We start from the raw sequence: 17,092 nt of genomic DNA on the forward strand, positions 1-17,092 counted from the left end.
GGGGGCTCTTTTTACAAGCAGCCTATTTTAGCCTTGGTTTTTAACTGTTTAAATACATATTGATGGCAATGAGAACACCAAATATTAAACTTTCTGGTAACTCTTCTGATTCTAAGCATTCAACTTGCTGATAAGCCTTCTAATTTTATTTCTTTATCACAGGTTGTTGGAAACAAATCAAGCAGCCCTTCACCAGACATCAGTCAACTGAATTTACCATCAGCTATAACAATGAAAAGGAGACACCTCAAAAACTGGATCTGGTCACCAGTGACATGGCAGGTAACAGTTGTTCCCCCTCATATGCATTCCTTTTGCTCCATGTGCAGAGCAGGTAACGAAGAGGGATGGCCCAGTAATGATACAAGCTCCAGCTCTTATGCAAGCTGAGGCACAGGGATAGATTTATCCATGTTCATCCCAGGTATGTAGTGAAGCAGCTAAATATATTAGGGAGGGAAAGACCACTACTTGGGAATTTTTTTCTTGGAGTTGTTAGTAAGATTTTCTGACTCTGAAATGCTGTAAGGCACTCAGGCATGGTTAGAATGCAATGTGCCTAGGATAGGATCGTTTGCCTTTGCTGACTAATTTTTGTGTTTCTATTTAAAAACAAATGTCTCTGGAAATGGAACAAAATATAATGCCCCTTACTGCTGAGCAAATAGAAAAATTACTTAGTTGGTTTGTGGTGGGATTTCCTTGCCCAGCTGGAAGTTGTGCTGAGATCCCCGTGCAGCTTTCCTGGTGCTGAACTACCTGGGAGACGAGGCCCCTTGAAGTGGAAGCAGGTAGGCTGGAGAGAAGAAAAAAACCCAGCAACAGTGCTTCTCTCCTGTGCTACCTCGGCTCCAGGTCATTGTTTGGATAGAGCAAATCCCCACATCAGTACTATTTGCATCCCAAAGGGATGATTTTTTAATTCATCCTCTTAGCACATCTTATCCCCGCCTAGTCTAGTCTGTCTGGTAAGGCTGGTGAGACCAGCCATTTCATGAGATCAGTGATCAGCAATCTTGCAGAAAGACTAGTTTGCTCTTTCCAGCCTCCAGACCTTAGAAATTCCTTAGAATTTCTTCAGTGTGTTTGGCAGAGAAATACCTTTAAAAACAAATGGATGGTTACTGTAATTCCATATGGTGCTACCCTCCATATCTTTCAAAGACAGTTTCAATCCTTTATAGAAACTTTCAATATAAATATGCAGAGATTTAAAAAGCGGTTTTCTATCATGAAGGAAGGAGAATGAATAAAGGTTGCTCAAACATCATGGTTATTTGGCTCCCCTGGCCATGCCTGGGGAGTCTCTGCTCCCTCCATCCTCCCTCCTGCTGTGTTTGTGGCAAGTCTTTAACTCTCAGCCTGGCCCAGGCAGCTTCCCAGCCTTAGCATTTCATTTACAGTCTCCTTAAAAATAAGAAACATGAAATAAAAATGTGAATGCAACTCAGAAAATTTAATAGTTTAATTGCAGAGAGCACACAATTTGCATATAGGTTATCATGCTACATGGAATTCCCTCACTTCAAATCCCCATCTGCCTGCTGGTTCCCAAAGGCAGCCAGGAGCAAGTCGAGATGCTGCATCCTGAGCGAGAGATTGCTGGGGATGGCGGCAGCGATGCGGAGGAGAGCTGCTCCACTTACTTAGTGAAGTATCATAACACCTTCACCCTACATGCTGAAGTTTGGGAGTTAGCCAGAAACTGCCAAAGAGATTCACAGGACATATGGGATCGAATTCAATGCTCATGTCAGATGAACCACGATGCCAGAACAGAAACTGAGCTAAGTTCTTCACGCCTGCATCAAAACACGATGCTTTAGCAGTGTCATTTACTAGAACTGTTCAGGCCACTGTATCTAGCCACGAGAGATTGTCACCAGCACCAAAGCGAGAAAGTTAGAACATTGAATTTCCTCATAAAAGCATTACCGGATTTTTTAAAAAAACCTTTCAGTTCAGATCTCCTGCTTACATGGCAGCCTAGCATCTGCCTTGACTAGAGGTGCAAACATGCAAATCTTGAGGCTGTATTTCCTCCATCTCACTCCTTGCTCCTGCTCAGGCCGTTTGCCTGTTGCCAGCTGTATCCCTGCCATCCCCCTTCACCAGGGTGACTGCCCAATTCCTCTGGGAGCACCAGTCCCGCTTCTCCTCCCACACTCAGCCCCTCTGGCATGCCTGCAGCCGTGCGAGCTGGCTTAGTGTGTTTCACACTTTCACTGACTCTCTTGGCTGCCGTTTTGCCTAACTTCATTCTTCTTGTCAGTCAGCTACTGTGAGATGCCTTTTAAATAAAGCCGTCTCGTTAAGAATCCTCTAGGCCTTTTAATTGTTCCAAAAGTGGAACACTTATTTTGGAGAACTTCTCACTTTGAAGATCTTCATGCAACGTCCTTTGTCCACTTTGGTGCTAATATTTTGTTGTCTTCACTCGTTTTTTTAGGGCTTTTAAGTATATTCCAGAAATGTTAATTTATTTGGGTGGGTAGGTGGGGAAAGGGAGGGAGTAGGAAAAGGGGTGGCAGATTGGAGCTCCTCTGTGGAAGAGCTTCTGCCATGTTCTACAATGCTTGCTCACGGAAGGAGTTTACAGGATCAGTGCTGGGGAAAGGTTTCCTCACATCCCCAGTAAACACACATTTGCTATAATAACTGAGTAGTTTTTCATCATAAAGTACTTATCTCTGCATAAGTACTACATACATAAAATAACCATTCTATGCCTTATTGAGCAGTTCATCCTTCCTTTTAGATTATCAGCAGCCTCTCATGATTGGGACTGGGACAGTAACACGTAAAGGATCTACTTTTCGACCCGTGGACACCAAAGATGAGGGAAGAAGGGGGAGTTCCGAGTTCGAAAATCACTATCGCTGCCCTCACAGAGCTAACCGGCATGAATACGCTCTGCCCCTGACCAGCCAAGAGCCTGAATACGCCACCCCCATCATAGAACGGCACATAGCAAGAGAAAATAATTTCCCTTCTGAAAATGGCTACAACGTTCCTGTTGTCTCATCTCAGATACACTCCCTTCCTGCCAGCGGCTTCTCCACTTCATGTAAAACCGACACCAGGAATGGAGACTATCAGACACCCCAGAGTGTCATAAACTATGACAAACCCAAAGTTAATGGTGTTCTGACCTCTGTGAGCTACAGCACAGACTACCAGAAGCCTCAGCAAAACGCCCTCGGGAACGAGGGTTACTCAACGCCCAGAGACTGCCTAAAACCCATAAGCCAGACAGCAATGACAGCTCTCTTGTGATTTGCTGAGCAGGAGAGGTGTGGTGCACAGGAACATCACTGCACAGCTTTCTGAAGCGAAAACAGAGTTTGGAAGGACTCTGCTGTGGGAGGCAGAAGGCAAACAAGCCCTGTGTACATAATATTGCTGTCTTGCTGGGTTCTGACATCTGAAGAAAGCATATGCTGTTTATCACTGTTTATAGCAAGAGAGATGTTATCAGTGAAGACTGTACATCTTATTTTCTGTAACTGATCTCAGTGCTCCATTTGCAATGTGTGCAATTTGTACATAGCTTTTATTTAAGGAGAATTTTTAAGTTTCCTTTTCACCTGGGGGTTTGAAAGGATTGCAGAAATGCCTGTTTAAGAAAAAACAGGACTCCTTTTCTGTCTTTATTTTACCTGCTGCTGTTCTGGCAGCTGTAAATGGTGTATCTTATGGTTGTGGTGATTCATCTCCTTTCCTATGAAAACTGAAGATAGGGCATCACTGTAGTTCTTTCTGGGAGGGTAGAAGTTAAACTACTCAAAACATAATGTGCACAAGAGAAGGCAGCTGAGCATTTAAATACTGTGCTCAAACCCAACTTCCCAGCTGCTTTTTTAGCAGCAATTCTCACATGCTTGAATTTGATCAAGCATATGAGCTGAGCCGTCTAACTTGCAATTCATGTTAAGAAATAATTAGAAAGGCTGAAACTAGTTTTGGGTTTAAGCCATGGTGATCACTCTACAACAGAAAAAAGAAAAAACAACCAAAAAAGCAAACAACACCAAACAACAAATCCAACACCAGTTCACCTGGTTTTGTTTTGTTTTTTTATTTAGGAAGTGTGCATGGAACCAAAATGTGAATTTACAGCTGAGAATTAAATCCTGTTCAAGTCCTAGCTGATCTTTTTGCTGCTAAACTATAAGGAGACTTACTCCTTGGCACAAAGCAGCAAACTTCCTGAACTCTTCATTGCTCCACTAGGTATTTTTCTGTCTTACAAATTAAGTGTAACATTTCTATTTGAAATATTTCAACTAAGTGAAACACAGTGTGTGTATGGCTTACTGTTGCAGTTAAATTTGCAAGACAGGGGATCAGCACCGTTGTTTTTATATATATAGTTTTTCTTTTGCAGCTAATGTTTCCCTCAGTTCTGTTTTTGGAGAAACTTGAAAAAGCGCGGGGATGGGTGCAATGTATCGCACAGTAGCTGGCTCCTCTTTCAGCAGAGGCAGCTTTGGAGCAAAACAGCTTCTGGTAGCAACAGGGACCATCTGCTGCCCTTCTGCCTCCAGTGCTTGGGGCATTTCTCTGAATTTGAAAGCCTGTCCTGAAGTGTCAAGAAGTGATATACTTCTGTGAAGAAAGAATGGTGCTGTATTTTAAGCACAAGGTTGGGAAACGAGACAAGTAAAACCTGAGCTCTGGGAAAGTCACTCTTTGAAAGCCCCCCATTTCCTTGTGTGTAAATGGGATAATTTGCAAAGCATGCAGCGAAGATTAATCAGTCTATTTGTAAAGTGCTTTCAGACCCTGGGGTGGGAAGTGCTGTCAGAGGACAGACCGGTTGCAGTGATGCTACTCACAAATACTCTAGCCATATCCAAACTTGAGGCAAGGTCTGAGTGGGTTCTTTGCATACGCGTGTCTTGTGGCCTCAAGTGGCACCATTCCCCCACGTTGCCGCACCGTGCATGCAATTCCTGTGCAAAGAAGAGTCAAGGTAACCTCGTAGCCTCCCTGTGTTTCCTGTCATTACAGTTTCTGTGAAATGTCTAAAACACCTCAGGTCCTGAAGTGAAACAGCAGCAGCCTGTTTGTTAGACTGAGCTGGGCGGTGTTGTTTACCTTCTGTTGTTTACATGTCTGTGTAAATAAAGAACACTGGTATTTGTAAATCAGTCACACGGGCCTGCCACTTAACTTGAGCCTGCCACTTAACTCACTGACTTGATCATCGCTGCACACCCACTCTCATCACATATGCTGCAGGGTGAGAAAGAAGAGTTCCTTACACCCTGCAAAAGTGCCAGTTGTGCTGCCGCAATTCACGGTCCCAGTGTGACTGGCTAAAAAAAGATTCTCTCAGTGCCCCATTTAGCCCAGCTTTTCTGTCCATGAGCTCTATAGAAGAAGCAGCCACAAAATAGCATCTGTGCCCAGCCCTGCTGCTGGATGCATATAATTGAGGAGAGGATGAGGATGCCCTCCTGATGAGACTGAAACCAATCCTCCACCCACGCAACTAATTAGCCTGACTTGTCACTTGACAAACAAGTCAGTAATCAGGCCTCCTCCCCACCTAGTGAGGCAGCTAAATAACACAGCAATGCAAGGGACCAGGCAGCACACAACACTACTTGTATTCTAAGGAACTTTTCATATGCTTCTGCCACATGCTTGGTGCATCTGCAGCACGCCACAAGTGACAAAGGGTTCTTGGCAGCATAGGCCCATTTCTGCTGTCATTCAAACACATCTTAACACATCTGATTTAGCCTAATGAAAAGGTGGGTCTCAATTTGCACCTTGCCTTTATCCCCCCCCCCGAAAAAAAACCAAACCTGCAAAGATGGCTTAAAATAGATCCCCAGACACTTCCAGCCTCCCTTCAGAGTGGCTTGGTGCCAACAGGGACGGAGGCAGCACAGCAGCTCTGTAGTCACACACAGCTCCCAGTCACTGCCATGGTGTTTCGTGTTTCATGCCTTAGTGATTGCTGAGGGTGGCTAACCTAAAAAGCCTCGGCTTCTGCACCTTGGTCTAGGAAATTTTTAGTGACCCTAGCAGCTTCCTACAAAATCCTATTGTAGGAAGGAAAGGAGAATGCCTGAATCTTACCAGTGCTAGTGCTCATCCCCATGCTCATCCTCTGAATGGCTTCTTACATACTTATACAGCTTGTCTACATCAGCCTGTTCTCTCAAACCCAGATGAAAGGCAGCCTTAAAAAACATCACAGATTTAAAAAACTTTGTTTCACAGTGAAGGTGAAATGACCATGCACCATGTTGAGACATTTGCATGCTCAGAAGGGCTGCTTTAGCTTTGGATCTCTCTCCGACACCTCTAGAGATTGTGGGAGAGCAGAGTTTGACCCTCTGGTCAATGGAGACTTTCAATAGCATTTTGGTACCAAACTTCTTTCCTGAGCAGGCACTCCCAGTGGGCTGGAGCACTAAAACCAAGCCAGAGTCCACAAGAAGGTTAAATATTAACTGCTCATGGCACTAAGGGCCTGCCTGTCCCATTGCAGTTGACAGCAAGTCTCTGACTTCACCAGGAACAGGGGCAGCCCTGTAACTGTGCATGTCTGACCAAGGGAACTGAAGAAGGTACCTCTCGAGGTAAGAAAGTGTAAAAGATGCTGTACACTACCTACAACTGAAGTAAAAAACCAACAGCATGTTTCCAGCTGGTGCCTTAAACATAAAACACAAAACAAAAAACCTACAAAAAACAACTACAGCAAAGATTCCAAAAGTACCACAGGAAAAACACAAATGTTCTTTGCTTGCACCTCTGACTGGGAAATAGATTGCAAATTCTTATTTCTTCTATCAAGTACCTTTCTAATGCTCTACATAAAAGCATTTCAAGTGTAATGCTAAAGAGTATTTCTGTTTCTTTTAGTTGCTAAGCATCATATATTATTATATAAACATCATATATTAATACCTACCAGAATCTTTACATCCAACAGGCAATAGAATAAAAGTAGCCCTTGTAGATTGGAACTAGGATTTCCCAGCTCAGGGGATGCCCTACTCGCTCACATATAGCATCACCTGCTCTCTTTTGTGGTCTTCCTCTGGATCAAAAACTTGGCCTCACCTCCCTTTCCAGACACAGGATGAGTTCAGTCAGCTCAGCACTGACTACAGCAGTCTGCATAGATGGGGGAAGGCTGGAAAAGCACCAAGGCCAATCTGCACCCCCTGCACCTGATAGTATTGCAAGCACTGAGTTAAAATGGCAGCAGTCACAGCAGTGTCTCGAGCACCTGTGCGTAAATGACAGATCCTTGCCTCCTTACTTCAAAAAACCCATGAGGTTGGATTATAACCATTAGAAGCAGCTTGTGAATCCCATAGCTGGTCTGCATAATTGGCATGGCTAAAACCTGGGAAGATGAAATTTTTAATACAGACTTTCTTCAGGTTTTTCCCACTGCCTGCCAGAGAACTGGCAGTTCTTCATTTTATAGGCAGATTTTAGTGGAACCCTGTCTGAAGCCCAAAATACTCCCTACGCAGGATGGGAATGCCAGACTCTAGGTCCCATTAGAGGAGCAGATGCCTAACTGGGATTACCTGTTTGGTGGACCACTATCATTAAAATAAAAAGAAAAAAAATGAAGAGATTTCTAAGAAAGGAGTCAGTGGTCTCACAGCAGTCCTGCAGGATCAGATGTCCACTGAAAATTAACCTTATATAAATTCATCTGTACTTTTCTGTTCACCCTCTCTCCAAAACCAGGTTAGCTTTGCTCAGTGACTGGGTGTCTTAAAGGCTCCCCTACCCTGTTATCAGGCCAGACCTAAGGGATGACGAGGTCATGTCGTTGCATTTCTTTTTCCTTATTATTTTCCATACTAAAAATTCTATACTGCCCTTTTCTTTCCAGAGTCAGCTATGATGCAAGTTTGTACTGACCTCCAACCTCCACTGCAATTAGTACAGTGTGAAAACAGCATTTACCATTTCATTTGAAACTCATCTGTTACACTGAAAATCAGGGTGCCATAGATCTCTGGGGTTAACATGACTAACAATGTTGCAATGCCTATGAATTATTGAAGACAGAATACATTTCACAGAACATACTTATTTAAAAGGAAGGTGCCATTTCTGCACAATCACTTTCAAACTTGAAATAGAAACCTCTCCTGAGGGCTTCCTTTTTTTTCAATTCCTCCTCCTCCCCTTGGTACAGTCCTACAGCTCATAAAGGACAAGCGAGAAGGAGTCAGATAAAGTGTTTCTAAACTAGATAAAGACAAGACATCCTAACTTGGATAAAATTCGTGTTATCCATAAGGAGGTTGCCTCGCATCTGACTTTCTCTGCTATCTCATTGTATAGTCTAGACATGAGAATCTCGAGACTTTTTCATTAATTTTAAATTGTTTTGGCTTCGCCTCACATTAAGTGGCTGTGAGTCCTAACAAACATTTGCCATCTACAGTAGGCAAAGGTTATTCAATAACCTCTTCTCCTGGGCTGAGTTAATTCATTACTTACTCAGTCACAACACAGCTACTGTGATGCCATGTGACATCCAAGAGATTATCATCCCATTTATTTTAATACAGCCACAAGTATAAAAATGAGAAATCCAGGAAGGAGACAACTTTATCAAGTTAAAGCATAACCTCATTTTTCAGCATAGTAAAAAATATAAGTCAACAAATACAACCTAGTAGTGTTACTAAGGCATTTGTTCCCTTAATAACCACTCTGAACTGACCTCAAGAATCCATAATTCTGATTAAACACAAAATTTTTAACAGACTTTACTGGAAAAGCTCCCTTAATGCATTAATAATCTGCATTATTGGCTAACCCAAAGAGGAACAGTATCTCCTCCTATTAAGTCTGAGCTACCCAAAAGAATGAGAAAAATTACAAATGTAACAAATTATTCAAAACCTGAAACATTCTCTCAGCCAGATCAGATGACAACAGACAATAACAGACTTTAAAAACACATGTATGTTGCCTACTAGGAGGCAGGCAAAAAAGTAATGCCAAAGTTCTAGGCTTAAAAGAAACACCAATTTAATACAAACAACATAGAAACATACTGCAATGGTTGGTGCCTGACCCATCAGGTGCCTGAGCTCATCAGAAGTTGTCCTCCATCAGGAGTGGCTGATAGCAGAGAAGATGGTGATGCTTGCTGTAAAGGAAGGGAGAAGAGACAGTAAGTTACACTACCCACCACCCAACCCTGGTCTGAACCATTTAACTCCTCAAGCATATACTAGGAACTTCAGTCTTTACAAACTTGCTTTGTGCATCTTAATTTCTCTGGCCTAGGAAAACACCATTTCACAGATGGGGGAACTGAGACAGATAATCTGCCACCTGTGCAGAGCTGTAACAACAAATCAAGCCCATCCAAAAACGTAAAGGCGTCTGAAAACACCAATCACAAACCTGTGAAAAGTCTTTGGTTGGGCAGGGGTGATAAAAACTAAGACAAGCTAGCAGACCTCACTTGAAGAGGCAGCTTTTCTTCACATCTATGGCTAAGCTTTTTATCCTTAAGTGACACCATCTGTTCTGACAGACAGTTTTATAAAATTTGAATAAGGTGACCTGGTTAAAGCATGCCTGTTATATGGAAATGCCAGTGTCATATGTGGATGTGGAAAGGTTACGGATGGCTCATGCAGCTTCTCTTCCACAGTTATCCAAGCACTTTTAGCAGCTCATCACAAAAGGCAACACGAGTCTTTTTTGATACTCCACAACACAAAGTGAGACGTGGTTTTGATAACAATGCTGCAATAACTTTTCTACTGTCTTACAAAGGCAAGGCAATGGTGCTCATAAAGGATACTCCTTTAAGGTATTTATATAGGCAACTTTTTAACATACAGAGTCATGCTCCATCCTCTCCTGCTTTATAGTATGATCACAATACTGCAAAAAAGGACCAGCATCGAGGACATTTGTCTCAGAGCATTCTGTTGACAGGTCTACTGATCACCTGGTTAATGACAACAAACAAGGTCTGGAGATTGCACTATCATTTGGTGGTCACTGGAAACCAAATGATAGTAGGGAAAAGGTGATGGTGGGAAATGTGAAGTGACCTTCCTCTTTTTCTGACCAAGAGGCTTTTGCCTGAAACTACACTAGAGCAAAATGTAATCATCATGTCCTTTTTTTCCCCACTTCTCCTCACCACAGTTTGACATGACCATGGGCAGCCTCTGTCCCAGCAAAGATTCCAAGAATGCGGCAATGTTGATTCCATATCATGATTGAAGGGCACTGGCAAATTGCAGGTAGGAGTGTTTACGAATCTACCTGATCCCTCATTTCATTTTTCATCAGTGCATTTGGTTCCTTCTCTTGGAAAGCCTTAACCCACCCATAAACGGAGATAAAAAATTTCAGTGCTTGGGTGGGAGATTATAAGAGAGCAGAGCACTAATTTTTTAAAGTAATTGATGGGGATATCCGTGTTTTATAACAAGTCATTAATCCAGAGCTATATGAAACTATAAATGTCTGTGTTTCTGTGTACTTGTACATATGCTACACTGATATACAGAGAGGACAGTTCATAAGATGTGTCACCTACAAAGTACTTGCTACAGGATGTCAACTATACTGGACGTTCGTAATTTTAGGATTACATGCTACTAGAAATAGCTCTAATAAACAAAGTTTTCTATTTTTTAAATTCAATAAAACTCCTCACAAAAAAACCCATCAACCAACCCACAAAACAACACGTTCTCTTTCTCAAATGTGCCTTAACGCTGAAGATTTGAAGGAAGCTGCTGCCCCCTCTTGGCACTACATACAAATGCAAATACTTTGCACTGAAAATGAGGATTCTCTGGTCACAAATAGCAATTACGAAGTAACATACAAGTTTGGGAATGGAAATAGCATAAAACTGAGACAGCTCGAAGTGCACTTGCCTATTTAACCAGGCCACTCAAGACAACCTCATTAACTTACTGAGATGTAGGGGTCATAATACATAGAATTGCCATGTCTTTCATTTTAAAATAAAAATTAGTAATATGTGACCTGGATTTAAAATAACACTTAAATGAGCACAATAGATCTCAAAAAAAAAATTCTGCGTGCTTCCTGAATTATCTTATAACACCCCCTGTGTTATAACACATAATACAGAACTGTCATAAATCAGAACACCTAAATTGCCACACTGGCCAATAAGGAAGAACAAATAAAGGGGAATGTGTGCAGTAGCATTCGACAGCTACACAGAAATCCCCATTTATTGTATATAAAATATCAGTTCTTCAATTCCAAGCCCGGAGCTGCCACCTTCAGCAGCTGAGGTATGTTCCCATTGCAGGGTTTATACTGTATTGGGAAAAATTGGGAATCCCTTCTCACAAAACCATGGATAACCATGCAAATTATAAATCAACAGGAACTTGTGTATTTGTGGACATAAGAGGACCAGCACGGGCAACCTACAGCAACCTTCTTCCCCTACCTTTAGCTGAAGAAGAGTCAATAGCAGCAAACTCTCTACAGGTTGGTCCAGTAGGGAGTGATCAAGGACGCCCCAGTTCTTATTTGAAGGGAACGCATTCAAGGCCAGTTCAGCAGCATGATTGTTAATGCTTCCATTCCCCTAAAGAAATTGATAACAGACATAAACACTTGGACAACAGCAAATAAAATAACATTAGAAAAAATATTTCCATGCCAATCTGGTTTATTTCATTTGACAGAAGTAGTATCTGTGCAAATATTTAGACAGTTAATAGATAAATGAAGACTTAATCAACAGGATTCACAGACATTTACAGATATATTTGAAGACTTGCAGTTTTAACAGAAAAATTACCAGCTGTCTCCCAAGCACCCCTGACTTCCAGCACTACAGGCAATCAAAACATGTCTGTGAATGCCCGTTCTTTCATTTTACTTGTTTTTACATTTTCCTAACTTTCTGGTTGAGACCCAGCTATTGAAAACCAGGCAGTAGAGTGCTGATGGCCTCACAATTGATGGAGGGGAAGCTGGGGAGATGGCTCAGGTTGCAGTGCTTTTGCACTTCAAAAAGGAAATCCGAAGAAATACAGAGTGCCAAAAACTCAATGGTGGAATTATGATCGCTGTCTCCTGTAGAAAGTTACAAAGAAAGAAAACCAGCACAACTTTAACCAGTTTTCCAGCAATCTTTTTTAGGGATCTGTAGACGGACTTATAACATACCTCTCACAGGGGACTGGAAGAGCATACTCCTGGCAGAGCCTTCAAAACATTGGCAGCTCCAACACTTAACACAGGTAGAGGTGGGAAGCACAAGCCTCAGCACACAAAACTGAAGGCTGACAAAGAGATACCAAATAATCAAACACTTTATTTATAGAGCGTGGAAAATTTAATCAAGTGACTTCAATTTTTCACCTAAGAAGTGAAAATCCTTGGAAAATATCACTTGGCCTTTTTCAGCCATTTGGCTTAGAAGCACTGTCCTGCACAGGAGCAGGCATGAGGAGCAGATATCAAATTATGTCTGAAGCAGGGGTTCACCAGGCCAACACAGCTAAGGCAAGTCAGCTCCCAAGCATAAGAAGCAGCAGCTGCCCCATTAAGAAAATCTAAAGAAGTTGAGTATTTATCTTCCAAAGTCATCACATTTCTCACTTCTCAACTCCTAGGTTCCCTTCTAACCGTGAAACTTCTAAAGAATTAGAAATCACATTGTGTTGGAAAAGACACACTGGACAAGCTTGTAATAATTTTCAGTTATTGTAATATAATTTCAAGCTTGTAAAGGTAAGCTTGAAATATTTTAGCCAATTTTCTTCTCAGGTCACTGAGCTGAGGTTTTCACCAAAACAGACTTTTCACACATATCCTAAGTCAGGATGTGTTTCTCTTCTCTTCTGTCACATGTGGATCCCTGGAAAAAAATGCAGAGGACTATTCAGTGACCACAGTCACTGGAAGCAGCCTCTGAAGTCTTTCAGTAGGGCACTGGGATACAAAGAAATTTTGAATGATCTTCCTTGACCCCAGGTGACCTAAAAAAGTAATTTTCTTTCTCCTCTTTCCATTTTCATCTTCATTCATAGCTGCCTCTATTCCTCTCCTTGTTTTATGACAACTCAAGCAAGATTCCTCTGCTTTCCCTCTTCCTTCCATCTGCTGAAGTAACCCATACCAAACCCTTCTAAAAATTTTAGAGCTAAAAAATACTTACAGTTCGAGCCCTCACCAATTGCACATTATGCATCTTTTCAACCAAAATGACTCAGCCTTGTCTATTCAGGCAGTTCCTACGCTCACAGTTTTCTACTCTCTACTTACACACTCTCACTAAGTCCTTAAGTACTACCATAATTATACTACTAACCACAGCTACCAGACCACTACCTTTCATTTGAGCTCTCTGTTCATTCAGATGAACTTGATGCTTTAGGGCAAAATGACCACTCAAGTGTAGGTGAGACATTATTTCTTTTAAAATACAATTTAGAATACAAAGCAGACACTTAATCTGAACGAGACCTTAATATTAGGACTAAAAATTGTAACTTATGTTTTGTAGCTTCAGTGGAAAACTCAGAATACACTTATTATTCATAATGCATGCAAAGCAAAAAACAAAAAACAAAAACAAAACAAAAACAAACAAACAAACAAAACAAAACAAAACAAAAAAAGAGAGAAAAGGCAGTATCCACAATTTTACCCAAATTACTTAATTGGTTGACAGGTCTGGGTCTTTATAGCTCTTCTTAGACAAGGGCTTCAGAATATTTATGGTATTATTATACAGCCAGACACTGCAAATTTTTTTTTTTCAACTGAAAAACATTCAGTAGAAAATGTATCTCAATGAAATTATAAACATATCCTATAACTCTATCTTTCAAAAAATGCAATTTGTTATTAATCATTGCTGGCCAAGACTGGATTAGAGTCCAATTTACACAGTTTTGTTTTGCCCCATATTAGCTTTTAGACCAGGTAAAAACTACATGTTTAACAGAAAACTCTCACACACAAAGTTGGGTGTTTTTTATATATAAAAAAGAAGAAAATTAAATACAAGTCTGAATTAGGTGAAGAAACCACTGCAATGCAGAAGAGTATTTATTTGCAGGCTAATAAAAATATATTATATTCAGCTTAACAAGATGTACACATTTTTTGCCAAATGTTCTATCTGCTACAGAAATGAGAGTAACCCATGATGTAATTAAGTTTGGACAAATACAATAAATACCTGAATTTTTTTTGATACAACTGTGCATTAAAATATATTGAGACAGATACAAACCCTCTTCACTGCCAAGAATACACTTCTACAAAGCAAATACTACATACAGTCTTTGATCAGAGTTAAATTTATTGCCATAAAGCATTTTCCTTATCTTACATGCTTTTAATTAACAATGGTCCCAGATGCCAACACTGTCCACCTTTAGCTTAGAACACAATTGTCTCACTAAAAATTTTAATGGGCAAGTAGTTATCCATTTAAAAAAAAAAAAGTCACAAAATTATCTTTAGAATATTATTTTATTTTTTAAGTAAAAATATATATACACACGCAAGTAAACCATTTTACACTTTAAAAAAAATGACATCTGAACACTGACTTTCCTCAGGAATTCTTCCAAGTCTAACTCGTTCAACCCCTGGGAATCAGCAGGACTGAGTCTTCCAGTTACTGACAAAAGGAAGAACACACATTTGTCTACTGAATCTGGAAATCTCAACTTGCAAAACTTTTCTCAGTTTAAATATTAATCTCTAAGCATCTCAGTATGATTACAAATAAACCAGTATGTTAAATTAGCTGGTAGGAAGTACAGAGTACATGGAGACAGACTGTAGTGTCTGAGCAAAATCCTCCCCTTCAAGATTTTCTAAACAAAGATTATAAAAACTGCCAGGAAGGAAATCTGATGATAATTTACTGCTACCTGATTCATCTACTCCTAGTCATGTTCCTTTTGTTGATCTCATATACAGTTAAAAATAGACAAGGTAAGAGCAGAGAAAGGGTCCAGCAGATGAAGAAGAGAGTACAACACCATGTAAAACTGGTGGACAAGAAATGTTAGGAAAATAACTCTAGAAACATTGCCCCACTTCAGGCTAAAACTGATCAAATGCATTAAACAGAAAATACGGTGTTCCGAGAAGTAAGGAAGAACAAATAAATTAAAAATTTCACTTTTCCCTCAAATAAAGGGAAACTGTAAAAGCAAATTTACTGCCTTTTTAAAAAGTTACACGAGTGGTTGGACAAGTCTAATTTCCAAGAACTGCAGCAAGATTCCATAGAGCGGTGATTTTCAAGGACAAAATGACCACTACTTAGCTTTGAACTATCCTTCCAGACAAAGAGGACATAGAGTGTTCCAAGCTACAGACAGTTTCAGAATGCACTCTGCTTGAGTAGCTGTGGGAAGAGCAGAAATCTGGATGCAAAGTTCTGGCAGTGGATTCATCTGCTAACACGCAGCCAACGTGTCCTCAAGTTTTGAAGCTTCAGAAAAAGAAACATGCCTGGGGACCTGTTTCTTCTTCACACAGCTTTATTTTTAAATACTAGTTTCTGTTCAGTGAAAACTGTACAGCCTTGACTATTTTAAAAACCTTCAACAGTATGCTGTATGACAAAGACTATTAAAAAAAATGAACCAAATAATGTTATTCCACTGAGTAAGTGGAACTCATGCGCGCACACACACACACATAAAACTATTGTGTAAATAGCGAAGTTAAGGGATTTATAAATAGCAAAATCTTTGAATAAAGTATATACATTTTTAGGCTTTTTCTATAAACATGTACATATATATAGTGCTCCTAGAAGAGACAAAGTAACTGTGTTCTACATCACATTTTAGAACATAAGATTAGTTGATGTTACTCTAAAGGCCTTTGAGGTTTTTTTCTTATGTATGTACATCCTACACAGCAACACTTGCAAAGATGTCTTTTCACGTTAGTTCCTCTTTCAATGTACAAAATCTTTTCACATTACAGTTCAACAGCCTGCAGAGAAGTGGGCAGTAAAGACAGCACTGCATGCTGAAATAATAAGTGCGATGACAACGCAGAGCTTGTTTGTGGAGTGTGCTGCACTTCTCCAACAGATCTACAAATGGAGTATGAGAAACTGGTCAAGACACCGTCCTTAACATTGCTGTCTGCAGCCCCACTTTGGGCCTTTAGATGCACACCAATCAAAAACTATTTTAAGATACACTGCTCTCACAAAGGGAGTAACATTTTGTTTCAACAGTAAGACAATTAGAGGTTAATATGATTGCCATAACATAACACGGATAGGGCCAGACATAGCATCATTCTGAGCACCTTCTGTAAAATACTGTGCACTCAACTTCCACTTCTTTAAGGATTATTTTAATGTGAAATTAATACGTTCAGTACCCATCAAAAACCACTGAGCACTTCATAAGTTAAAGCTAATAATGACCAACTCCATGCAGTAACCATATCCATTCAAAACCAACCACTACACTGACGATGCTCAGAAAAAAAAATACCAAAGGGCCCACATAATTGTGAGTAATTTTTAAACTAACTTCACCTTTAGAACCCTGTAATATGTTGGTGACTTTAAATTAAAACAATAATTCTGAAAATCTCACTCATAAAGTTATCATGGGCTGAAAGATCATGATTGGCAAGTTACCCACTGCCTATTTGGGTTTTGATAGTCTTTGCTCAAATAAAAGCTCTGGTCTTTACTATTCTGAGAAAAAAAAATCTGAAATACAAAACTCATGAATGCAATGGAACAACTGCCCCCCTCATCCTTTTAGGGTTTAAGCATGTTTCACACCAAACTTAACACCAGTTGTCCCTTTAAAACATCAAAGGGTCAAAATGAAGCTGGTCATATATTATTCTACTTCCTTAGGGACATCAATGAGACTAAAAGTGGAACGTATTGAGGTTACTAATTTTAGAAATCCCACACTTTGGTGGATTACTCTTTTATTATTAAAAGAAATCCATTTCACATGCCACGTGTTAGGTAACTACTGTGTGTCACGCAAAAGACAGTTTTCCACATTTAGAATTGCTCACAATGAAGCCCTGAGGTAACCGCCTTTTT

At 40.3% G+C, this 17,092-nt stretch overlaps 1 protein-coding gene across 2 annotated transcripts in view; it reads left to right on the forward strand.

Annotated features, from left to right (window-relative positions):
• Positions 1–5,153, forward strand: part of DCBLD1 (discoidin, CUB and LCCL domain containing 1) — a 48,517-nt gene extending 43,364 nt beyond the window's left edge. Inside the window, exons 14-15 of one of the 2 annotated variants that reach the window (XM_027899105.1) lie at positions 163–282; positions 2,759–5,153. In XM_027899105.1, coding sequence (XP_027754906.1) covers positions 163–282; positions 2,759–3,276 — 638 coding nt within the window. In that variant the 3' untranslated portion in view covers positions 3,277–5,153. Of the gene's footprint in view, positions 1–162; positions 283–1,474; positions 2,464–2,758 lie in introns of those variants that run through there. The other variant, XM_027899106.1, reaches the window with a different exon arrangement.
• The last annotated feature ends 11,939 nt before the right edge of the window (positions 5,154–17,092 follow it).

The sequence above is a fragment of the Empidonax traillii genome, unplaced genomic scaffold (genome assembly GCF_003031625.1).
Source record: "Empidonax traillii isolate 1590-97213 ecotype Southwest subspecies unplaced genomic scaffold, ASM303162v1 scaffold641:size396790, whole genome shotgun sequence".
Taxonomy (NCBI): domain Eukaryota; kingdom Metazoa; phylum Chordata; class Aves; order Passeriformes; family Tyrannidae; genus Empidonax; species Empidonax traillii.